The sequence below is a fragment of the Echiichthys vipera genome, assembly GCF_963691815.1.
Source record: "Echiichthys vipera genome assembly, chromosome: 15".
Lineage (NCBI taxonomy): Eukaryota > Metazoa > Chordata > Actinopteri > Perciformes > Trachinidae > Echiichthys > Echiichthys vipera.
Window position 1 is genome coordinate 3,937,549 of NC_139840.1, and position 17,659 is coordinate 3,955,207.

At 42.0% G+C, this 17,659-nt stretch overlaps 1 protein-coding gene across 1 annotated transcript in view; it reads right to left on the reverse strand.

Annotated features, from left to right (window-relative positions):
• Positions 1–8,310: 8,310 nt before the first annotated feature.
• Positions 8,311–17,659, reverse strand: part of vipr2 (vasoactive intestinal peptide receptor 2) — a gene marked incomplete at both ends in the record, with an annotated part of 59,195 nt that continues 49,846 nt past the window's right edge. The window contains 6 exons of the mRNA XM_083928857.1: positions 8,311–8,484; positions 9,003–9,044; positions 9,325–9,454; positions 11,270–11,361; positions 12,478–12,547; positions 15,220–15,280. Of these exons, the coding sequence (XP_083784983.1) occupies positions 8,311–8,484; positions 9,003–9,044; positions 9,325–9,454; positions 11,270–11,361; positions 12,478–12,547; positions 15,220–15,280 (569 nt within the window). The remainder of the gene's footprint in view (positions 8,485–9,002; positions 9,045–9,324; positions 9,455–11,269; positions 11,362–12,477; positions 12,548–15,219; positions 15,281–17,659) is intronic.

Consider the following 17,659-nt stretch of genomic DNA (forward strand, 5'->3'; position numbering starts at 1 on the left):
ACCTTGCCACGGAGAGTAGACATGGTTGTCAGGTTGATGGTTTAGGAAGGTTAGAAAGTTCGGGCACTGCAGAACTCCTTGTCCTTTAACTTGTGCACATCAGGTCTGTGTAGTTTCTTTCTGATTGTACTAAACTTTGGACCTCTACACTATAGGCTCTCTGATCAGCCCTGCTGTTCATCTGTAGTGGCCACAGGCTGTTTACTTTTGTTCTTGTTGGCTGAGTCATCAAATGTTGATTGCTTGTTAGAGTGATTATCTCATTATATCTACTGTAAATAGCTGGAGGCATTTTGCTTAGTATGTTGTAAGTGTAGCATCTGATCTGGGATGCATATGTGCGTGCTCGAGGTATTAAAATGACTCCTCATTTGCTTAGATGGTGTCAAATAAATCACCCAGTGAAAGAGCCTCTGACAAAAGGGCAAAAGGAAGTGTCTACACCAGATGTTCAGCAATGATACAGAATGTCGGTCCAGCTCAGACAAACCCTGAGAAGAGGTAAAGATAAGTGGCTGCTCTGCTGGTGCTGGAGGTGCGATTTGTGGCTCAGCTCAGCCCGGATAAAATATTGGACATGAGCTTTTTCTTCCAAAGTCTTTTATTAGTAAACATCCTGCCCTCAAAGTACAGCATAGGAGACATGCACGAGGTGTTTTTTTGTTTTTGTTGTTGTTGCCTAAACCAATGGATTTACACACATTTGTATGATATGATTTGTATGATATCACTGTAAACAGTTTTTTCTCGTTTGCTAACTGAAAGTATTTACAGCTCATTACTGATAAAATACTATGTACAGTTGAAAATGTCACTTTGTCACTTTATATCATCACTACATCGCTTTACTTAGTTGTACTGTAACTTACTTCAGTAAGAAATGCTGCTACATTTCACTGTACTTTACTGTAACTAACTTACTTCAGTAAGAAAGGCTGCTTCACTTCACTGTGGTTTACTGTAACTTACTTCAGTAAGAAAGGCTGCTACACTTCACTGTACTTTACTGTAACTGACTTACTTCAGTAAGAAATGCTGCTACACTTCACTGTACTTTACTGTAACTAACTTACTTCAGTAAGAAAGGCTGCTACACTTCACTGTACTTTACTGTAACTGACTTACTTCAGTAAGAAAGGCTGCTACACTTCACTGTACTTTACTGTAACTAACTTACTTCAGTAAGAAAGGCTGCTACACTTCACTGTACTTTACTGTAACTGACTTACTTCAGTAAGAAAGGCTGCTACACTTCACTGTACTTTACTGTAACTAACTTACTTCAGTAAGAAATGCTGCTACACTTCACTGTACTTTACTGTAACTAACTTACGTTTGTAAGAAAGGCTGCTACACTTCACTGTTCTTTACTGTAACTAACTTACGTTTGTAAGAAAGGCTGCTACACTTCACTGTACTTTACTGTAACTTAGTTCAGTAAGAAATGCTGCTACACTTCACTGTACTTTACTGTAACTAACTTACTTCAGTAAGAAATGCTGCTACACTTCACTGTACGTTACTGTAACTAACTTACTTCAGTAAGAAATGCTGCTACACTTCACTGTACTTTACTGTAACTAACTTACTTCAGTAAGAAATGCTGCTACACTTCACTGTACTTTACTGTAACTTACTTACTTCAGTAAGAAATTCTGCTACACTTCACTGTACTTTACTGTAACTAACTTACTTCAGTAAGAAATGCTGCTACACTTCACTGTACTTTACTGTAACTAACTTACTTCAGTAAGAAAGGCTGCTACACTTCACTGTACTTTACTGTAACTAACTAACTTCAGTAAGAAAGGCTGCTACACTTCACTGTACTTTACTGTAACTAAGTTACTTCAGTAAGAAATGCTGCTGCACTTCACTGTACTTTACCGTAACTAACTTACTTCAGTAAGAAAGGCTGCTACACTTCACTGTACTTTACTGTAACTAACTAACTTCAGTAAGAAATGCTGCTGCACTTCACTGTACTTTACTGTAACTAAGTTACTTCAGTAAGAAAGGCTGCTACATTTTTAACACTGTTATCACTTATTTATTTAGTTTGTACATATTTTATTCCAATATGCTTCTAAACTGCACAGTGCGTATTTTTGTATATCGTATGTACCTACTTTTAACCACAATGTGTCAGGCCCAGGCAGGAAAGAGGACTCTGATGCTTTTATTCAATGATTTCAATGCATGGGGCAGTTTAAATACACTGATTAAAATGCTACTACAAATAAGAAAAGTGAGACTGAGATGTCTTAAAGTGAAATTTAAATTTAATAATTGAAAGTTATAACTTTCTTTATTACTTACATTTTTTTGTGAGTCGATCATTCATCCGAGAAAATACATGCTGCTTGTGTCCTGAGAGTTTTTGAAGACAAATTCAATCCAATCACACGCAGGGCTAAATTTAGTGTCTCAGTTGTTGTAATGAGGTTTGGTATCAACCTGTTTGACACTGTAGCTGAGATTGTATCATTGCAGAACTTGTAAGTCGGCGTTATGCTTCAGGGGTCGAAGTCTTTCGGATTTCATCATATTCGCTCCTCCATGTTTTTACTATTGTTAAAGAAACTTCTGTAAAGACTCCCTGTCCCTGTCTTAACTTTCCCTGTCTGGAGGACTACGGTTTCCGCACACAGCAACCAGCGACATGAAGCCAAGTGTTCAGTCATCACCCTAACACGGACTCCTCGCCCAGCCTGCCTTCCCTCTCTCAATTAGCGCCGTCTTCGCCTCAAGCCGCTCTGTCAGCTCCGATCAAGGCAGCTCCATCTTCTCAGAGATGACTCAAAATCTAACTCGACATCTCCAGGCTGGGCGGCCAAGAACGGAGCCAACATGAAGAAAGCACGTGGGGGAAGAAGAGGAAGAAGAAAAATATGTCTTCAATATCGGTTGTTGAGCCTTAGTCAGTCAAACAGTTTGATTGTGTCGTCTCTTTTTGGGGTGGGGGGGTTCTGTAAAATGTTGAGCTGAAAAACTAAGTGGAGTCCTTTCCCTGTCTCTTTGACTTGACGCCCTACATTATCTAACTAACCTGTGCTTTTGTTCACTTTAGAAAATTAAGAACAACTTGTTTCCTGCCATGAGCAACCGTATGGACGTACAGTATAATTATGCCGCTACAGTCTGGTGTGTTTTGTTGGTATTAAACGCCGAGGGCCACAACGAATCAGTACAGCTGGATTTCTGCCATAACCTACTTGAGAATATTTACTACCACATTTATGCTCAGGCTTTGAGCTGGCCAATCATCATTCAGGGCCTTCATTAATAGGAGCGTATCTGAGGAGAAGAAAGTGGGACTTCTGACCCCAGAGAGAGTCATTGGCCAAGCTGGAAATTCTGTGCTGCTGTTTTTATAATAAACTTGCACGTACAGTATAAATATGCTACTACAGTCTGGTGGGATATGAATGAGGGTGGAACACTGAGGGTCGGGCATTGGTTGCTTTTTTCAAATCTGTCTCAGAGGCGCAACTGATTTTAGCTTCAAGTCCAACCTAAACGATCACAAAACATGCCCCCTATTTAAAGTTGCACTAAGGAATTTGAAGTGTGTTTCTCACCCACAAATCATATTAACCTATCATTAAGTACGAAAGGCTTCAAACAGTACAAAATGCAAATGTTCACACCCTGCGATGCTTAAGAAGGTAGCCTTTATTAATCATTTTATGCATGACATTCATGGTGTCTCTATATAAATACATGTGTTGAATGAAAACATGATACTCAGCATCACGTCAGTCAACATCAAACATAAAATCACTCGACAAACCAGCACTGTATGTGTTGTGTGAGCTTGTCTTCACTGTTTATATGATCTCAACCACTTATAGTTATATAGATGTCTTATGATAAACTCAGTAACATTATGACATCCTGTCTGTAATGTACAGTATTTGGTAACACTTCTCTTAAGGTATACAGCTGGATTGGATTAGGTTTGATTTTTTTGCATGGCAGCTTTCTGAGCCTCATTTATTTTAGCACTAATAAATGCTTGCATTGGCATGTTCTTTGCAAATTTGGAGCTGAAGCTAACACTAGAAAATCAATCAGACTTACACCCAAAATCACCAAAATTAAAGACCTATAACTGCAACCAAGGAAAACAAACGTGTAAAGTACTTAAAAAGAACAAATGTCTTTTACTAAATGGAGCTTTTCCTCCGTTTAGTTGTAGGTCTTAACTTTACATCCTCCTGAGAATGTGCATTAGGAAATGTTATGCCTTAAAAAAGACTATTTTCCAGAATGTGTTTGTGATCCCACCTCTCCTTAAAACAAACTCCAAGCCTTTTGCCAAAATTTAGAGGAATATTCAAACATGATTGTAAATGGTAGGTTCTGTCACAGTTCATCTCTGCACCTGCTTCAATCTGCCAATCAGACACACCCCTCTCATCAAGCAAACTCCACTCACCTGTGCTCTCTGCTCTGGCTGTATTTAAGCCCCAACTCCACACTCACTCATTGCCAGATTGTTCTCGATGCTTGCACCAGACTCTCCAGCGTTACTCTGCCTGAGCTCCTGGTTTCAACACAGCCTGCCTGTGACTATCCTGCCTGACCGATCTCCTGGAAACCACCTCAGCCTTCTGTCCCTGACCACGATCCTCGCCTGTCCCCTTCTGGATTCTGCCTGTCGGCTCCTGTGGCTAACTGGTGGTTACCTGGTTCAGCTCTTCAGAGTGAGTGTAACTCCAGTCTCCTCTGTGGCTACCTGCAGCGCCGTGACTCTGATTATTCCCTGCACCAAAGCCAATAAAGTTTGTTACCAAGGATTGTATTTGTGCTGCTATTGGGTCCCAACCATACCCGTTACAGGTTCGTCTGCATTTCATCAGAAAGTGGTGTTCCACAAGGTTCAATGCTAGGTCTTTTATGATTCTCACTCTACATTTGTGGAGACATCTGCGAGACTAATAAAAATAATATCCACTGTTATGCAAATACCTCACAGGTGTAAAACCAGGAGATCCCAGGACCCTACTACCTCCATGTTGCCTAAACTTACCAACTTTGGAGGAAGTCGTGTGATTTCCTTTTACTTCCCAGATTCGATCAATCAGGGTTCTGGACAAACACTAAGAATAAATGTATACTTTGGTCCAGACCTTTGTTAAATAATATATTTTAAGGCACAGTTTTTGTCAGTAAATAAATGCTACAACTCCTAGAACCAAGCCAAGTTCCTGCGACTTGCTTGACACCTGCTGATACGAGCGAAGGGTCGAGCCTAGAAGCTAGCAACAACTTTGTCCCTGGCTCACTAACTTAAGATGGACTGATCTTTAAGGTGGACCAGCTATTCTCATTTAAAGTGAAGAGCCACTCCTCAAATCCCGACTCTGTATGCCTTAAACCAAGTGTCACCAATAACCAAATAGTCAACAATTAAATACAACACATAGACAAATATAGCATACTGCAAAAAGCAAGCCTTTCCTTTTTTCTTGTCATCAGCTGCAAAATTTACACTCACTTTAACAAGAAGTTGACACGTCTACAGCCATTTACCAACAGCAAGGGAAAAAAGGATAAATCATGCAACTGCTGCATAACACTTACCGCATGACTAAAGAAACATTTTTACCATTAGTAAGCAAATGATTATTTTCTTTTGGGTTCCTGTATCCACCTGGCACTTCTTCATAAACTGGCGACTGTTAGGAGACGATTTGGCTTCTGATGGAGGGACTAGAAATGTGTTTGAAGCAGATTTTTGACCATAAACTCATTTTTCACTGCTGAAGTGCAACACTCAACAGTTTTTACGTTTGAAAAATTGCATTTCTTCAGATTAAAAACATTCCTGTGGTTATATGGGTCTTATTTTGAGCAGAGAGGATCTTCAACAGAGAACAGTGTTGTGGCTGCGAGTGATCAAAATCGTTCAGAGTAGATGGAAATACATCCCGTCCTCTCCCGACCTGTGTAAACTGGTCACGCCACTAATCTCAGAAGAAGTTTCCGGTGGACACGACACTTTTCCTTTAATTACATGACGTCAGTCTGAGCACCGACATCGTTTCATTTGAACAGTTTAGCACAGTATCAAAACCATCATAGCACAGATGAAGGGCTTGGAGCATGCACAGCACATCTCAATTACAGCATATCATTATATGAACGTTAAAATTAACAATTTGGGTTATTTATCAGTACAAAACATCCCTGTTTACCAATGTTTATACCGCACATGGGTCATGTGCTGACCTGGGTCAAATATGGATTATTTTTTAATCATTCTTAACAGTAATTTCAATAAGCTTCAAGTATCAGATGGGTGGGTGTGACCACGACGGACCACACATCATTAAAGTTGTCCCCTTTTCCTGCATACTTAATACTGATGCCTGAGCGGGAATGAAAACTTGACCTGAACATAAACAAAAGTAATAACCATTACTGCTCCCAAAATACAATCTTTTTTTCTGGTCTGACACAACTATAGTTAAGGTTTGGTCAGGTTTAGGCACAACAGCTACTTGGCTTGGTTTTACAGAATTGTCATGGTTAAAAGAAACGTTAACGTGGCGTTAATGTCTGACGTTTTGCTGTCAACGTCACACTCTTTGTTCCTTTGCTCCTGATAGACGAGAGTCATTATTAATTACAACCATTAGAGTGCTTCCTTTTAGCCCTAAACTTGCTTTCTTGGGGCATTTGTGAAAATGACTGATGCTGTATTTGGGAGAACAGTCTCTTCATCATAAACACGGCTTACACATGTAAACTGAAGGCTAACATAGCAAGTATAAATTCCAGGTCAGTAGGGATCATTTACAACATTATTTGCCTTTGTAGCTAATGTGCTAGGATTCACAAAATACTTGTAAAATGTTTTCACTTACATCAACCGCACATTGTCACAATAGTATGCCTTCATCACAGTTTCAACTAGATTCTTCAATCTGAAGTCTACATCTCTGGTTACCATGAAGAGAACAATGGCAATGTTTCTCTTACATATATTTCTGTGGAGATCAACATTTGAGAACAAATTATAAATACCTTATACTTGTATATTCCGGAGGAGGGCCCACCAACATCAAGCAGCCACAGAGATCAGCCCTGTCAGGTAGTTGTGAGTGGAACCTGAGAGTGGACCTCGATCGGCAGCTCAGGTTTCCAACAGAGATCACCACATCTAACCTTCTACCGGACATCATTCTCTGGTCTGTCACAGCCCGGGCAGTGGTCTTGGCTGAGCTCACTGTCCCGTGTGAAGGAGGAATGGGAGCAGCCTTCGAGATGAAAAAAGACCGCTACCTCGACCTCACAGCCGAATGTAGAGAGGCTGGGTGGTCAGCTGTCTGCTACCCGGTGGAAGTCGGCTGTAGGGGGTTCATGGGAGCATTCACCCAGCGCTTCATGAAAAACATGGGGGTCACTGGCCCCAAACTCAGAAAGGCTCTGAAGGACCTAGCTGATGAGGCTGAGCAGGGAAGCTTCTGGCTTTGGCTAAGAAGGAAGCGGCCGAAATGGGTTTTCTCAGGAGGGGGGCTGGAGTCTCCCTTAGAGAGAGGGGGAGAAGTTCAGCATCCGTGAGGAACTCGGAGTAGAGCCGCTGCTCCTTTGCGTTGAAAGGAGCCAGTTCAGGTGGTTCGGGCATCTAGTTAGGATGCCCCCTGGGCGACTCCATAGGGAGGTGTTCCAGGCACGTCCAGCTGGGAGGAGGCCTCGGGGAAGACCCAGGACCAGGTGGAGAGATTAGATCTCCACACTGGCCTGGGAACGCCTCGGGATCCCCCAGTTAGAGCTGGTTAATGTGGCCCGGGAAAGGGAAGTTTGGGGTCCCCTGCTAAAGCTGCTGCCCCCGCCACCCGACCCTGGATAAGAGGCTGAAGATGAGATGAGATGTATTTCAGAGTGAATCAAGTATTAATGCTTTGTTCTTAAATGTTGATCTCCACTGTATATTTAACTGATGCAAATATAACACAGTAAAATTGTATACACATCTTGCCTCGCCCATGTGCACATGCACAAAACTCACTAAACATGAGGTTGCCTGCTAGATCCCTTCTGTCTTAGCTCACAGACAACACAAGACAACACAAAAACACATCTTAGGATGGATCAGAATCGCTCGAGGTCCACTTAAGGTACATTTGGACGGCTCACAGAGATTTGTAAAGCTTAAACCAAAAATCCCTTCTGAAGTGATGTGCAGGTCCCACCCATGTGGTACTTCACCTCAACTTTGTGTTCAAATCATTTTGTAAAACTATTCAACCCAGGTCGACCTGGAGGCTGTGTTTGTTTTTTAAAGCAGCCCTCAGGTCCTCACAGCACTGTGGTCTCTGACTGCAGGATGGACTGGGTTCGGGAGTTGCGTTGAAACTGCACCATGTGCTCGGAGCCATTCCTAGAGGCGAAGGTGATGTTGAAGTGGTGATCTCTGCTCAGGCGGCAGTTCAGACACATACTCCGCCACTTTCTCTTCAGCTCGCCTTGAACCTACAAAGATATTACAAACATGGGATAAGTCAAGCAGTGCTAATGCCCAATGCTTTGAAATCCCCACCTCTGTTGAATAGACCCCCACAGTGAGGTTTGCTGTGCTAATTTAACTTTTAGCCTACGAAAAATGGCGACAAAGTGTGTTGCAGCACGCTGGAAGGAGAGTAGGAACTGCTAAGATCGTAATGACCCCACCGATCACAGAAAACAAGCTGAACAAAGTTGCGTCATCTGGCGATAGCAACAAGCTTTCTTACGCAGAAACATTACATTAATTACATTAAATTGATGGTGTGATGTTTTTACATGTTTTATACTTTGAATTAACATATTTTTAGGATTATAAGTCGCAGTTTTTTTCATAGTTTGGCCGCGGGTGCGACTTATACTCTGGAGCGACTTATGTGTGAAATTATTAACACATTACCGTAAAATATATCAGACCCCGGATAAGCGGATGAAGATGAGATGAGAGACTGTGTATTGTACTGTTTTTTCTTATGATGAAAGCTTACCTCACTGTTCAGGAAACAGTACAGAATGGCCACCACCAACCCCTGAAACAACACACTTATGTTAACAAAAGACAGACCTCTGAAGTGATTCAGCACTTAAATCTTAAACTTAAAACATGAAGATGGACACAAACGCTTTCATTCATTAACGATTTTTATTGATTATCATATGATAATAATGTGTAGTGCCTGAAGTGATTGATTGAAACCTTTTATTTAAACAGGGAAGGCCTTTGAGAGCAAGCTAGAGGACACTCGATTATAGTACATCTAAAACACACGCACACACACACACAAAGTGGAGGGATTAATGATACAGCACCTGAAAGGACCCAAGGGCGAGGTCAAAGAATATTTTGTAATCTTCTGCGATGGATTCACTGAGAGAAACGAACACCACGTAGTGGATCCCAAACAGGGGAATCAGCAGGAGAGTGGATTTGGCCAACCTCCTGAGGGAAGGAAAGCATTCAACTGTGACAGATGGGCTGTTTGTTGTATGACAGAATATTGTTGATTTACTGCAAAGGGTCAGTTTGACTTTCATCAGTTGATATTGATAAAAAGAGTTGAGAGGAAAAAGGTTTGTTTGTTCATAAAACATTCATATTTTAACACACTTATTAAGAGCTTTCTGAAATTGACCTGCGGAAAAACTCTGGATCCAAGGTGGTCTCATGGGAGGGCGTATAAATAGCACGCCACTTTTCATGACTTGCATGACTTTTCGCGTGCATGTCTACGCATATTTAGCTTTTCGCGTGTCATTTAACGCCCGTAGTTCCCCAGGGTTAGGGCTAGGGTTAGGGTTAGGGTCAGGGTTAGGGTTAGGGTTAGGGTAAGGGTTAGGGTAAGGGTTAGGGTAAGGATTAGGGTCAGGGTAAGGGTCAGGGTTAGGGTAAGGGTTAGGGTTAGGGTTAGGGCTAGGGCATTTCACACCCGTTATTTCAGCCATCCTTCACATGAAATATTGATTTAAAAACAACCCTCTGACAGAAAGCTCCACCACTTCGTAATTCTCCGGAAAGTAGCGGAGAAATACGAAAACGTGGGTTTTCCCTCAATGACATTTGTGCGTTAAATGACAACGCCATCTCTGCACCATACAAGTCAATTGAGACTACATGGCGTGAAATGACACGCAAAAATCATGGCATGCGTTGTAATTATACGTGAGATGGCTTGAGAGAAATAGCGTGTCATTCACACGCCTTTTGGTGAGACCAGGCTGCTGGATCTTGGATAAACTTAAAAAAATAAATATCCTAAAGGGCCCTAAAGACACTCGTATCTGACCTGAGGAGAATTAGACCAGCTCCAAAATACAGTCAACTCAAACAGCCTTGGTCCAAAAAGCAGCAATACACATCAATTTTCCCACACTTCACAGCTCACGCTCTGCGTCTGACTCGAAAACATGTTTCTCCAGTGATGATTATGATGATGATCAGAGTTCATAGATATTGATTCACACACACGAAACCCCTGGGAAAAGAAAAGGCAGACTATATGGACCTGATTGAAAAGATTTCAGAATCTATCTTAGTTACTGGGCCCATCAGCACCTCTAAAATCCCAGCATTGGAAATCTCAAAATACAGGCAAATAAAACCAAAACTATCTGAGGAGCTGTGGGAACTGGTCAATAACACTCGTGTATTACTACAACTCCCACATAAGAAGGTAAAGTCCTCCAGTATGACTCTCCAGGCTGTCGACTCTGCTCAGCCCTACACTGAATCTTCACCTGCACTAACATGAGATTCTGCAGCGGCTTATCCGGGCTTTTCAACACCTCTCGCCTCTGACTCTTAGATCCCAGGGGCCACAGGACACGAGAATACCTGACAACACAGCAAACTCGGCACAGCTCAGATTTCCCTGAAGGGGATTAAACACACATCCTCTGACTGTGCAAAGACTCAAACAGACACAACATAGTACAAGAAAGTGCTGCTCCAAATCTCCATTTCATGGAGGTTGCTTCATGAAACGCTGTCTTGTTGAATGAGCGTTAGCATCACTTTTATCGCTCCAGACAGCAAACACAGAGGGGATAAAAATGTTCTGGGTGTCTCAGATTATCTGTTCACACACACACACACACACACACACAAGCTATTTAGCTGACTCTGACACACAACAACAGGTAAAGCGTATACATTCAACAAAATCAACTGTTATTGACAGTTGAAGCAGAAATTTGGAGCACTTTTCTAAGTGGAAAGAGATAAAGAGCATCAAAGTCTGTGCCCTGTGTGAGATACCTGTATTGTGATTGGTCGTTGCCGCCCACGTCAGGACACCTCAGCTTCTGAACCAAGATGCGAATGATGCTGATAAACAGGATAAAGTTCACCTTGGAGACAGGGAGGGAACAACAATATCAGAGCAACTGAAAGGGGTCAGAAAAAGTTAAGTTAGGTTAAGCAAGTGAGTGCTCCATCCAGACAAAGAGGGCATTGAGAGCCTTTAAAGCTTTTTCTGACACTTATCTTCCTTTGAAAGAATTCAAAATTACAGCAATTATTGTAGCAATCCTAAGTGAACACGGGGAGACACTCCACACACATACGCCATGCCTTCTGGCTGTGAGGCGACAGTGCAAACCACTGAGCCACCGGATATCCAATCTTATCTTAGCAACTGACATAATAAGGCCATGGCAGGTCTTCACATGTCAAACTGGTATGAACACAAGAGATTATCCTTACCTGAGATGACTTGACATTAATGACATCTATTTGTCCTTGTCTTCAATTGCTAATTTTTCCAGCTAAAGTGTCACATATCTTTTAAAATTAATAATTTATTATTAATTTATTTTTAATTAATTTAAAAAATGGACAGCATCTGTTGTTATGAGGCTTTTCCTTGGACACTTTTTGCAGCGCTGAGCCAAACACTGTCCTTCTGCACCGCGCCCCAGGCTTTAGGGTACTTGTCCCCCCTCCCTCGCCCCCCGCGCCCCAGGCCCGTTTGTACTCACACTACCTGGGCCTCGGCCAATGCTTCTTGCTGTCCATACGTCATCACACCGTAACACGTCACACGCATTGATGACGTCATCGCGATGCGTCGCTTTGTTTACAAATCTTTCCATAGACCTCAGAGTTTTTGTGCGTCTTGTCGACTGTTTTTGAATCTTTTCATCGACCAAATCTGCAGTAAACACTCCACCTCCGCATCACACCAACGTGAACCTTTCGCCGCCGTTGTTGTTGTTGTTAAATGTCCGCGCATGGTCCGTCCTTATATTTTCTATGTCCGAACAGGCGCACATAAATTACATCAGGATGTATGTGCTGTGCTGTATAGGAAAGCTTGACAGACGAGGCAACGGTAACTCAGGAGGAAGCGGTTAGCTCCTGTATCCATCATATCACCATCCATTTTTCCATTGGGAAGAGCTTTTTGAACTGACAAGCATGTTAAACACCTGCTGACTGAAAGGAAGTAATGAACCTCAACCTACCATAATGGAGAATCCGATGGGTCCGTTGATCACCCAGTTGGGTATGGGATTGTCATTTCTCTCCCAGCATCTGAGAGCACCATAAATAATCATAATGCAACTGTATACATAATATATTTGTAAAACACAACAGCAACAGAAAAGTGTGGGTGGTTACAAGTGGAAGGAGAACCAGGCTGTTACCTAATCAACCTGTTTCACCAAACCTGCAAGTTTCATGTGATTTGAGTCTGGCACAGAGCTTTTAAAAGTAATTCACATCTTAAAGTAAGGTGAGGATTAGCCCCAGTCACCCTGCTGAAGAAAACTCATTTCAGCTGCTTGTATCCGCAATCTCATTCCTATTATCATTAACCACAGGTCGTGACCAGAGGTAAGGGTCGGGAAGTAGATCGAGTGGTAAATTGAGAGATTAGCCTTCAGGCTCCGTTTCCCCTTTACACACAGACCAAGGACAAGACCCCACTGTAACTATCAGCATGGTGGTGGAAGAGTGGATAAGCTGTTTGTCCTTTCAAGAATACTGGATGGTCACGAGTCACAAGTCTTAAGGAATAATGCAAGTAAAGATAGAAGACTTTCAGGTCTCTGAATGTTGACAGGTACCATGACTATTTTGAACATAATGTATTGGCCTAATGAGGAAAATCTTGTGGCTTTCTTGCAAGTCCTGTCTGACGCAGTCTTGAGACTTGAATGATTTCAAATCTCACCTCAATCTCAATTAAATCAAGTCAGTAGTCAATTCTCAAGACGTGATTTTTGCGACTTAAAGCTGAAATTGGTAACTTTCTATGTACTATATGGTTTGTTTTAACATGAAACTGTAATTTTATCCTGAAAGCACAATGAGACAAAGTCACATTTCTCTGCCTCCACCTTGAGTTCCTGTCTGCTCCTAATGGCATCAGCTCGGAGACTCCTCTGCCCTTATTGGTTGTCAGTCGGGTGCAGTGGATCTAGCAGATGCCATTAGGAGACACGACTTTTTCACAGATCTTCTGTCTGAATGTGCTGTCGGGATAAGCAAAAAGTTACCAAATATAGCTTTAATCGCAAGTCTTGAGTCTTCATCTCTAGTGTTTGAGAATATAAAAAACTCTTCCAAGGTGCTCAGTGACTTTGTGGTTCCACTTGGGCTCAGTAACATGTGGAGCATGGGTGTCAAAGTGATCCAGTAAATGGCTGTGTGGCTGCAGGTTTTCATTCCAACCAATCAAAAACACACCTGGTCCAACAAATCAACTGTGTGAAGACAGTTCAGGTGATTGAGTAAGTCGAGTCAGGTGTGTTCTTGCTTGGTTGGAATGAAAACCTGCAGCCACACGGCCCTTTACTGGATCAGTTTGACACCCATGACGTGGAGCGTCCAACAGGAATGGTTGGGTACCCCTACAGTATGTACATCCTCACTTGGACAGCCAACGTTTACTGTTTGAAAGGATAAACATGGGATTTCTAACCAACAGAACTCAAACTGGATCCTGACTAAGATCGTTTTAAACTCAAAGAGTTTATGAAGAGGGAGCAGTCATGTAGTCATGAATTATCCGGTGCTTCTTTTTATGGCGTTTCATTGTATTAGTTTGTATCCTGTATTGTTTTTTGTATTTTTGTGTTTTTATGTACACACCTATTGTTTGGTTTATGTATTTAAAGGTCCATCTGGGGATTAGCAAATTAGACTCACCAAATAATCTTAACACAAACTTTTTTTGGATCTTCCAACTGCATCTCACTTTCTTTATTAAGTAGTTGAAAACTCCTGAACAGGTCATTAGGTTCATTCTGTGAAGTTACTATTCCCAAGGCTAAGAACGAACTTTCACACTGAAGCTTCATTGTTAGTCTCCACACACTCTCCTCACACTAGGCAGCGGTGTCCTTGCTGTTCTGGTATCAGACAACTGCTCTAAAGACGCTGTTGCAGAGGTGTTTCACAAAGTATCTTTAAGAATATACGCACTCAGTGCAGCAACCTGAATAATCCAATAAAGTGCTCTTGGACATTGGGGATGTCTTATTATTCTGGAGACCAAGCCACGTTCCCCACTTCTATCTCCTTAATCTAATCCATAAAATGTCATTTGTAGATTTAATGAAATAACAGACGTGGTCCCTGTTGAATATCAGTCTGCCACTCTCCAATGTGATTGAAATATATATATATATATATATATATTTATATATGAAGAGCTCTTTTCCAAAACGAGATAAAAGCCAAATTTAACAAAATGAGTTTGAGCCACTTTGCTGTATACAGAACCTTTTCCCTGCTTCATCAGTGTTTCTGCCAAATCTCTATATTTCCTTGTTTAAAATGGTCTCAAGATGCAGTTCCTTTCCAAACCGCGACCAGCGCCAAACCTATTTTTAGCCTAAATGCCATACGTCCTCTCGACCAATCAGAACTCAGTGAGCGTTCTATGCGATCCAACATGGCGGCACGCTCTGAAGCGGGAGAGTTTTTTGTTTTGTCCGTCCGTTCAACACGTTCAGACTGAGCCATAAAAACCATTTTGACAAGATAAACTGAATATGAACCAAAATGTGTGGGTCTGGGTAAAAAATGTAATGCTCCTGAAAACTATTAAAATGGATTTATAGAGTAAAGACAATTTACGTCATGCAGATTCCTGTTAATCTATGAAATATAACTGACAGATGCTGATGTACACAAATACCTGAACAATGTTTTCATGCGGATGAGGAATTGGTTCATGATCGGTTGGCAACACTCACCCTGTGTCCTCCAGATAAATCCTCGTCATCACCCACACAAAGACGAACACCATGGGAATTCCTGCGAAATGCCAAGAGGGAAACATTGATACCATGTCGCTAAAACATTACCTATCTATAGGTTTGATTGTATAGATCTGACACAATATCATCCTTAATTATGAAAGAATAATATTTATTTATTACATATTTGAACTACCATTTCTTAAAGTAATTTATAGTATTTGTATTTAATTACGGGATCATGTTCACGAGTGAGGGGACGATGGAGCGTGAGTTTGGCCGGAGAATCAGAGCAGCGGGGGCGGAGCTGCAGTCGCTCTACCGCACCGTTGTGACGAAAAGAGAGCTGAGGAAGGGAAAGCTCTGGATCTACCGGTCAATCTTGGTTCCTACCCTCACCTGTGGTCATGAAAGCTGGGTCAGGACCCAAAGAACGAGGTCGCGGGTACAAGCGGCCGACATGGGTTTTCTCAGGAGGGGGGCTGGAGTCTCCCTTAGAGAGAGGGGGAGAAGTTCAGCATCCGTGAGGAACTCAGAGTAGAGCCGCTGCTCCTTTGCGTTGAAAGGAGCCAGTTGAGGTGGTTCGGGCATCTAGTAAGGATGAACCCTGGGCGCCTCCCTAGGGAGGTGTTCCAGGCACGTCCAGCTGGGAGGAGGCCTCGGGGAAGACCCAGGACCAGGTGGAGAGATTAGATCTCCACACTGGCCTGGGAACGCCTCAGGATCCCCCAGTTAGAGCTGGTTAATGTTGCCCGGGAAAGGGAAGTTTGGGGTCCCCTGCTAAAGCTGCTGCCCCCGCGACCCGACCCCGGATAAGAGGCTGAAGATGAGATGAGATGAGATACTATATTTTATTTCATTTTGTGTTTAACCCTAGATTACATGAATGCTATACATAGATATAAAGTTATTAACATACATATTAGATTATTATAGATGGCAGTTTTAATTTTAGTCAACGATGGATTAGTGGATTAAATTAGTACAGAACAAGGGTAGGGACTAGACAAGCATGAAATGTTAATGTGTGGCCTATTCACCATTATCATTGGTTATGTTGTTGTGTATATGTTCTCTTTATCTTAATGTATCTACTGCAACCTACATCCCTCAAACTGTATGTAAATCCATGCATAAATCATTGACTTACTTAATCATTTGTTCCAAATGCTGTCAAGACCATAAATACAATCTTGTAGTTTAGTAATGTAGGAGGTAGGCACACTAGATTGTGTATTTTGTAGAAATATGTTATTGTGTGGAATCGAGCCTGTTGCCTTTTGTTGTTTGTCCGTCTTTTATGTGGTGATTTAATGACATGGCGAAACCAAAGAAAACTTTCCACTTTGGGAACATTATAATGTTTGTATTTGAATTCATGTTTATATCGTTCCAGGTGAAACTTTCCCACACGGACAGATACCTCTTGTTTAAAGCTGCATTGATCAAATTTTGGCCACTAGGGGGCAGAATAAATCCACATCATTCTGACATGTTCACAAACAGTTGCTTATTTACACATCCAGCCGATTTGAAGCAACATAATGGCCCAATTGGAGATGTGTTTGTGTCACATGTCAGATATTACTACACCAAATCCTGAGAAAAGTGTCTGGCTCTTTGGCTGTGTGTGTGTGTGTGTGTGTGTGTGTGTGTGTGTGTGTGTGTGTGTGTGTGTGTGTGTGTGTGTGTGTGTGTGTGTGTGTGTGTGTGTGTGTGTGTGTGTGTGTGTGTGTGTGTGTGTGTGTGTGTGTGTGTGTGTGTGTGCTCCTCCCTGATGAGCTTCTGGCCATTCCTCTACTAATTGACACATCTGCAACCCATCTAATCAAGCTCAGCATATAGACCCAGGCTTTCCACCTCATCTCTGTCAGATTGTCAGTCAACCTCAGTGGTTGGCTCGGCCTTTTGTATATTAAGTCATTTCACTCTGTTTTTTGGAAACTGTTTAATTACCTTTTGATCCTGATTGCTCACAGGTTCCTTGTACCAATCACTTGGAACTTGTGCCTTGTGTTTGTCTGCCTTACTGACGGACTCTCCACACCTCAACTGCCACCTGCATATTTATCTCTTCTGTTAACAAGAAATCTATCAATCTTCATCTGCCCAACGTTTGGGTCCAACCTGACTCGGTGAATTGCTCACAACACAATGTTAGTGGAGCTGTGGAGTTGATTTGATGATTCAGTGTAGGGTCCAATGACACATGAGTTTGAGCATAGAAACAATGATTAACAGTGTGGTGGTGAGTGGACTGAGTCTTTTCACAGCAATGGTTCCTTCAAGTTGATACATGTATGGCACCCTTTGACGTCTGACACCTAGTGCTGTCCGCGACACAAAACTTCTCTTGGATGCATACGTGATAGTTGCCATGTATACCTTGACAATAATACAGATACAATATTAATTTTAATGCACTGATTCAGCATTG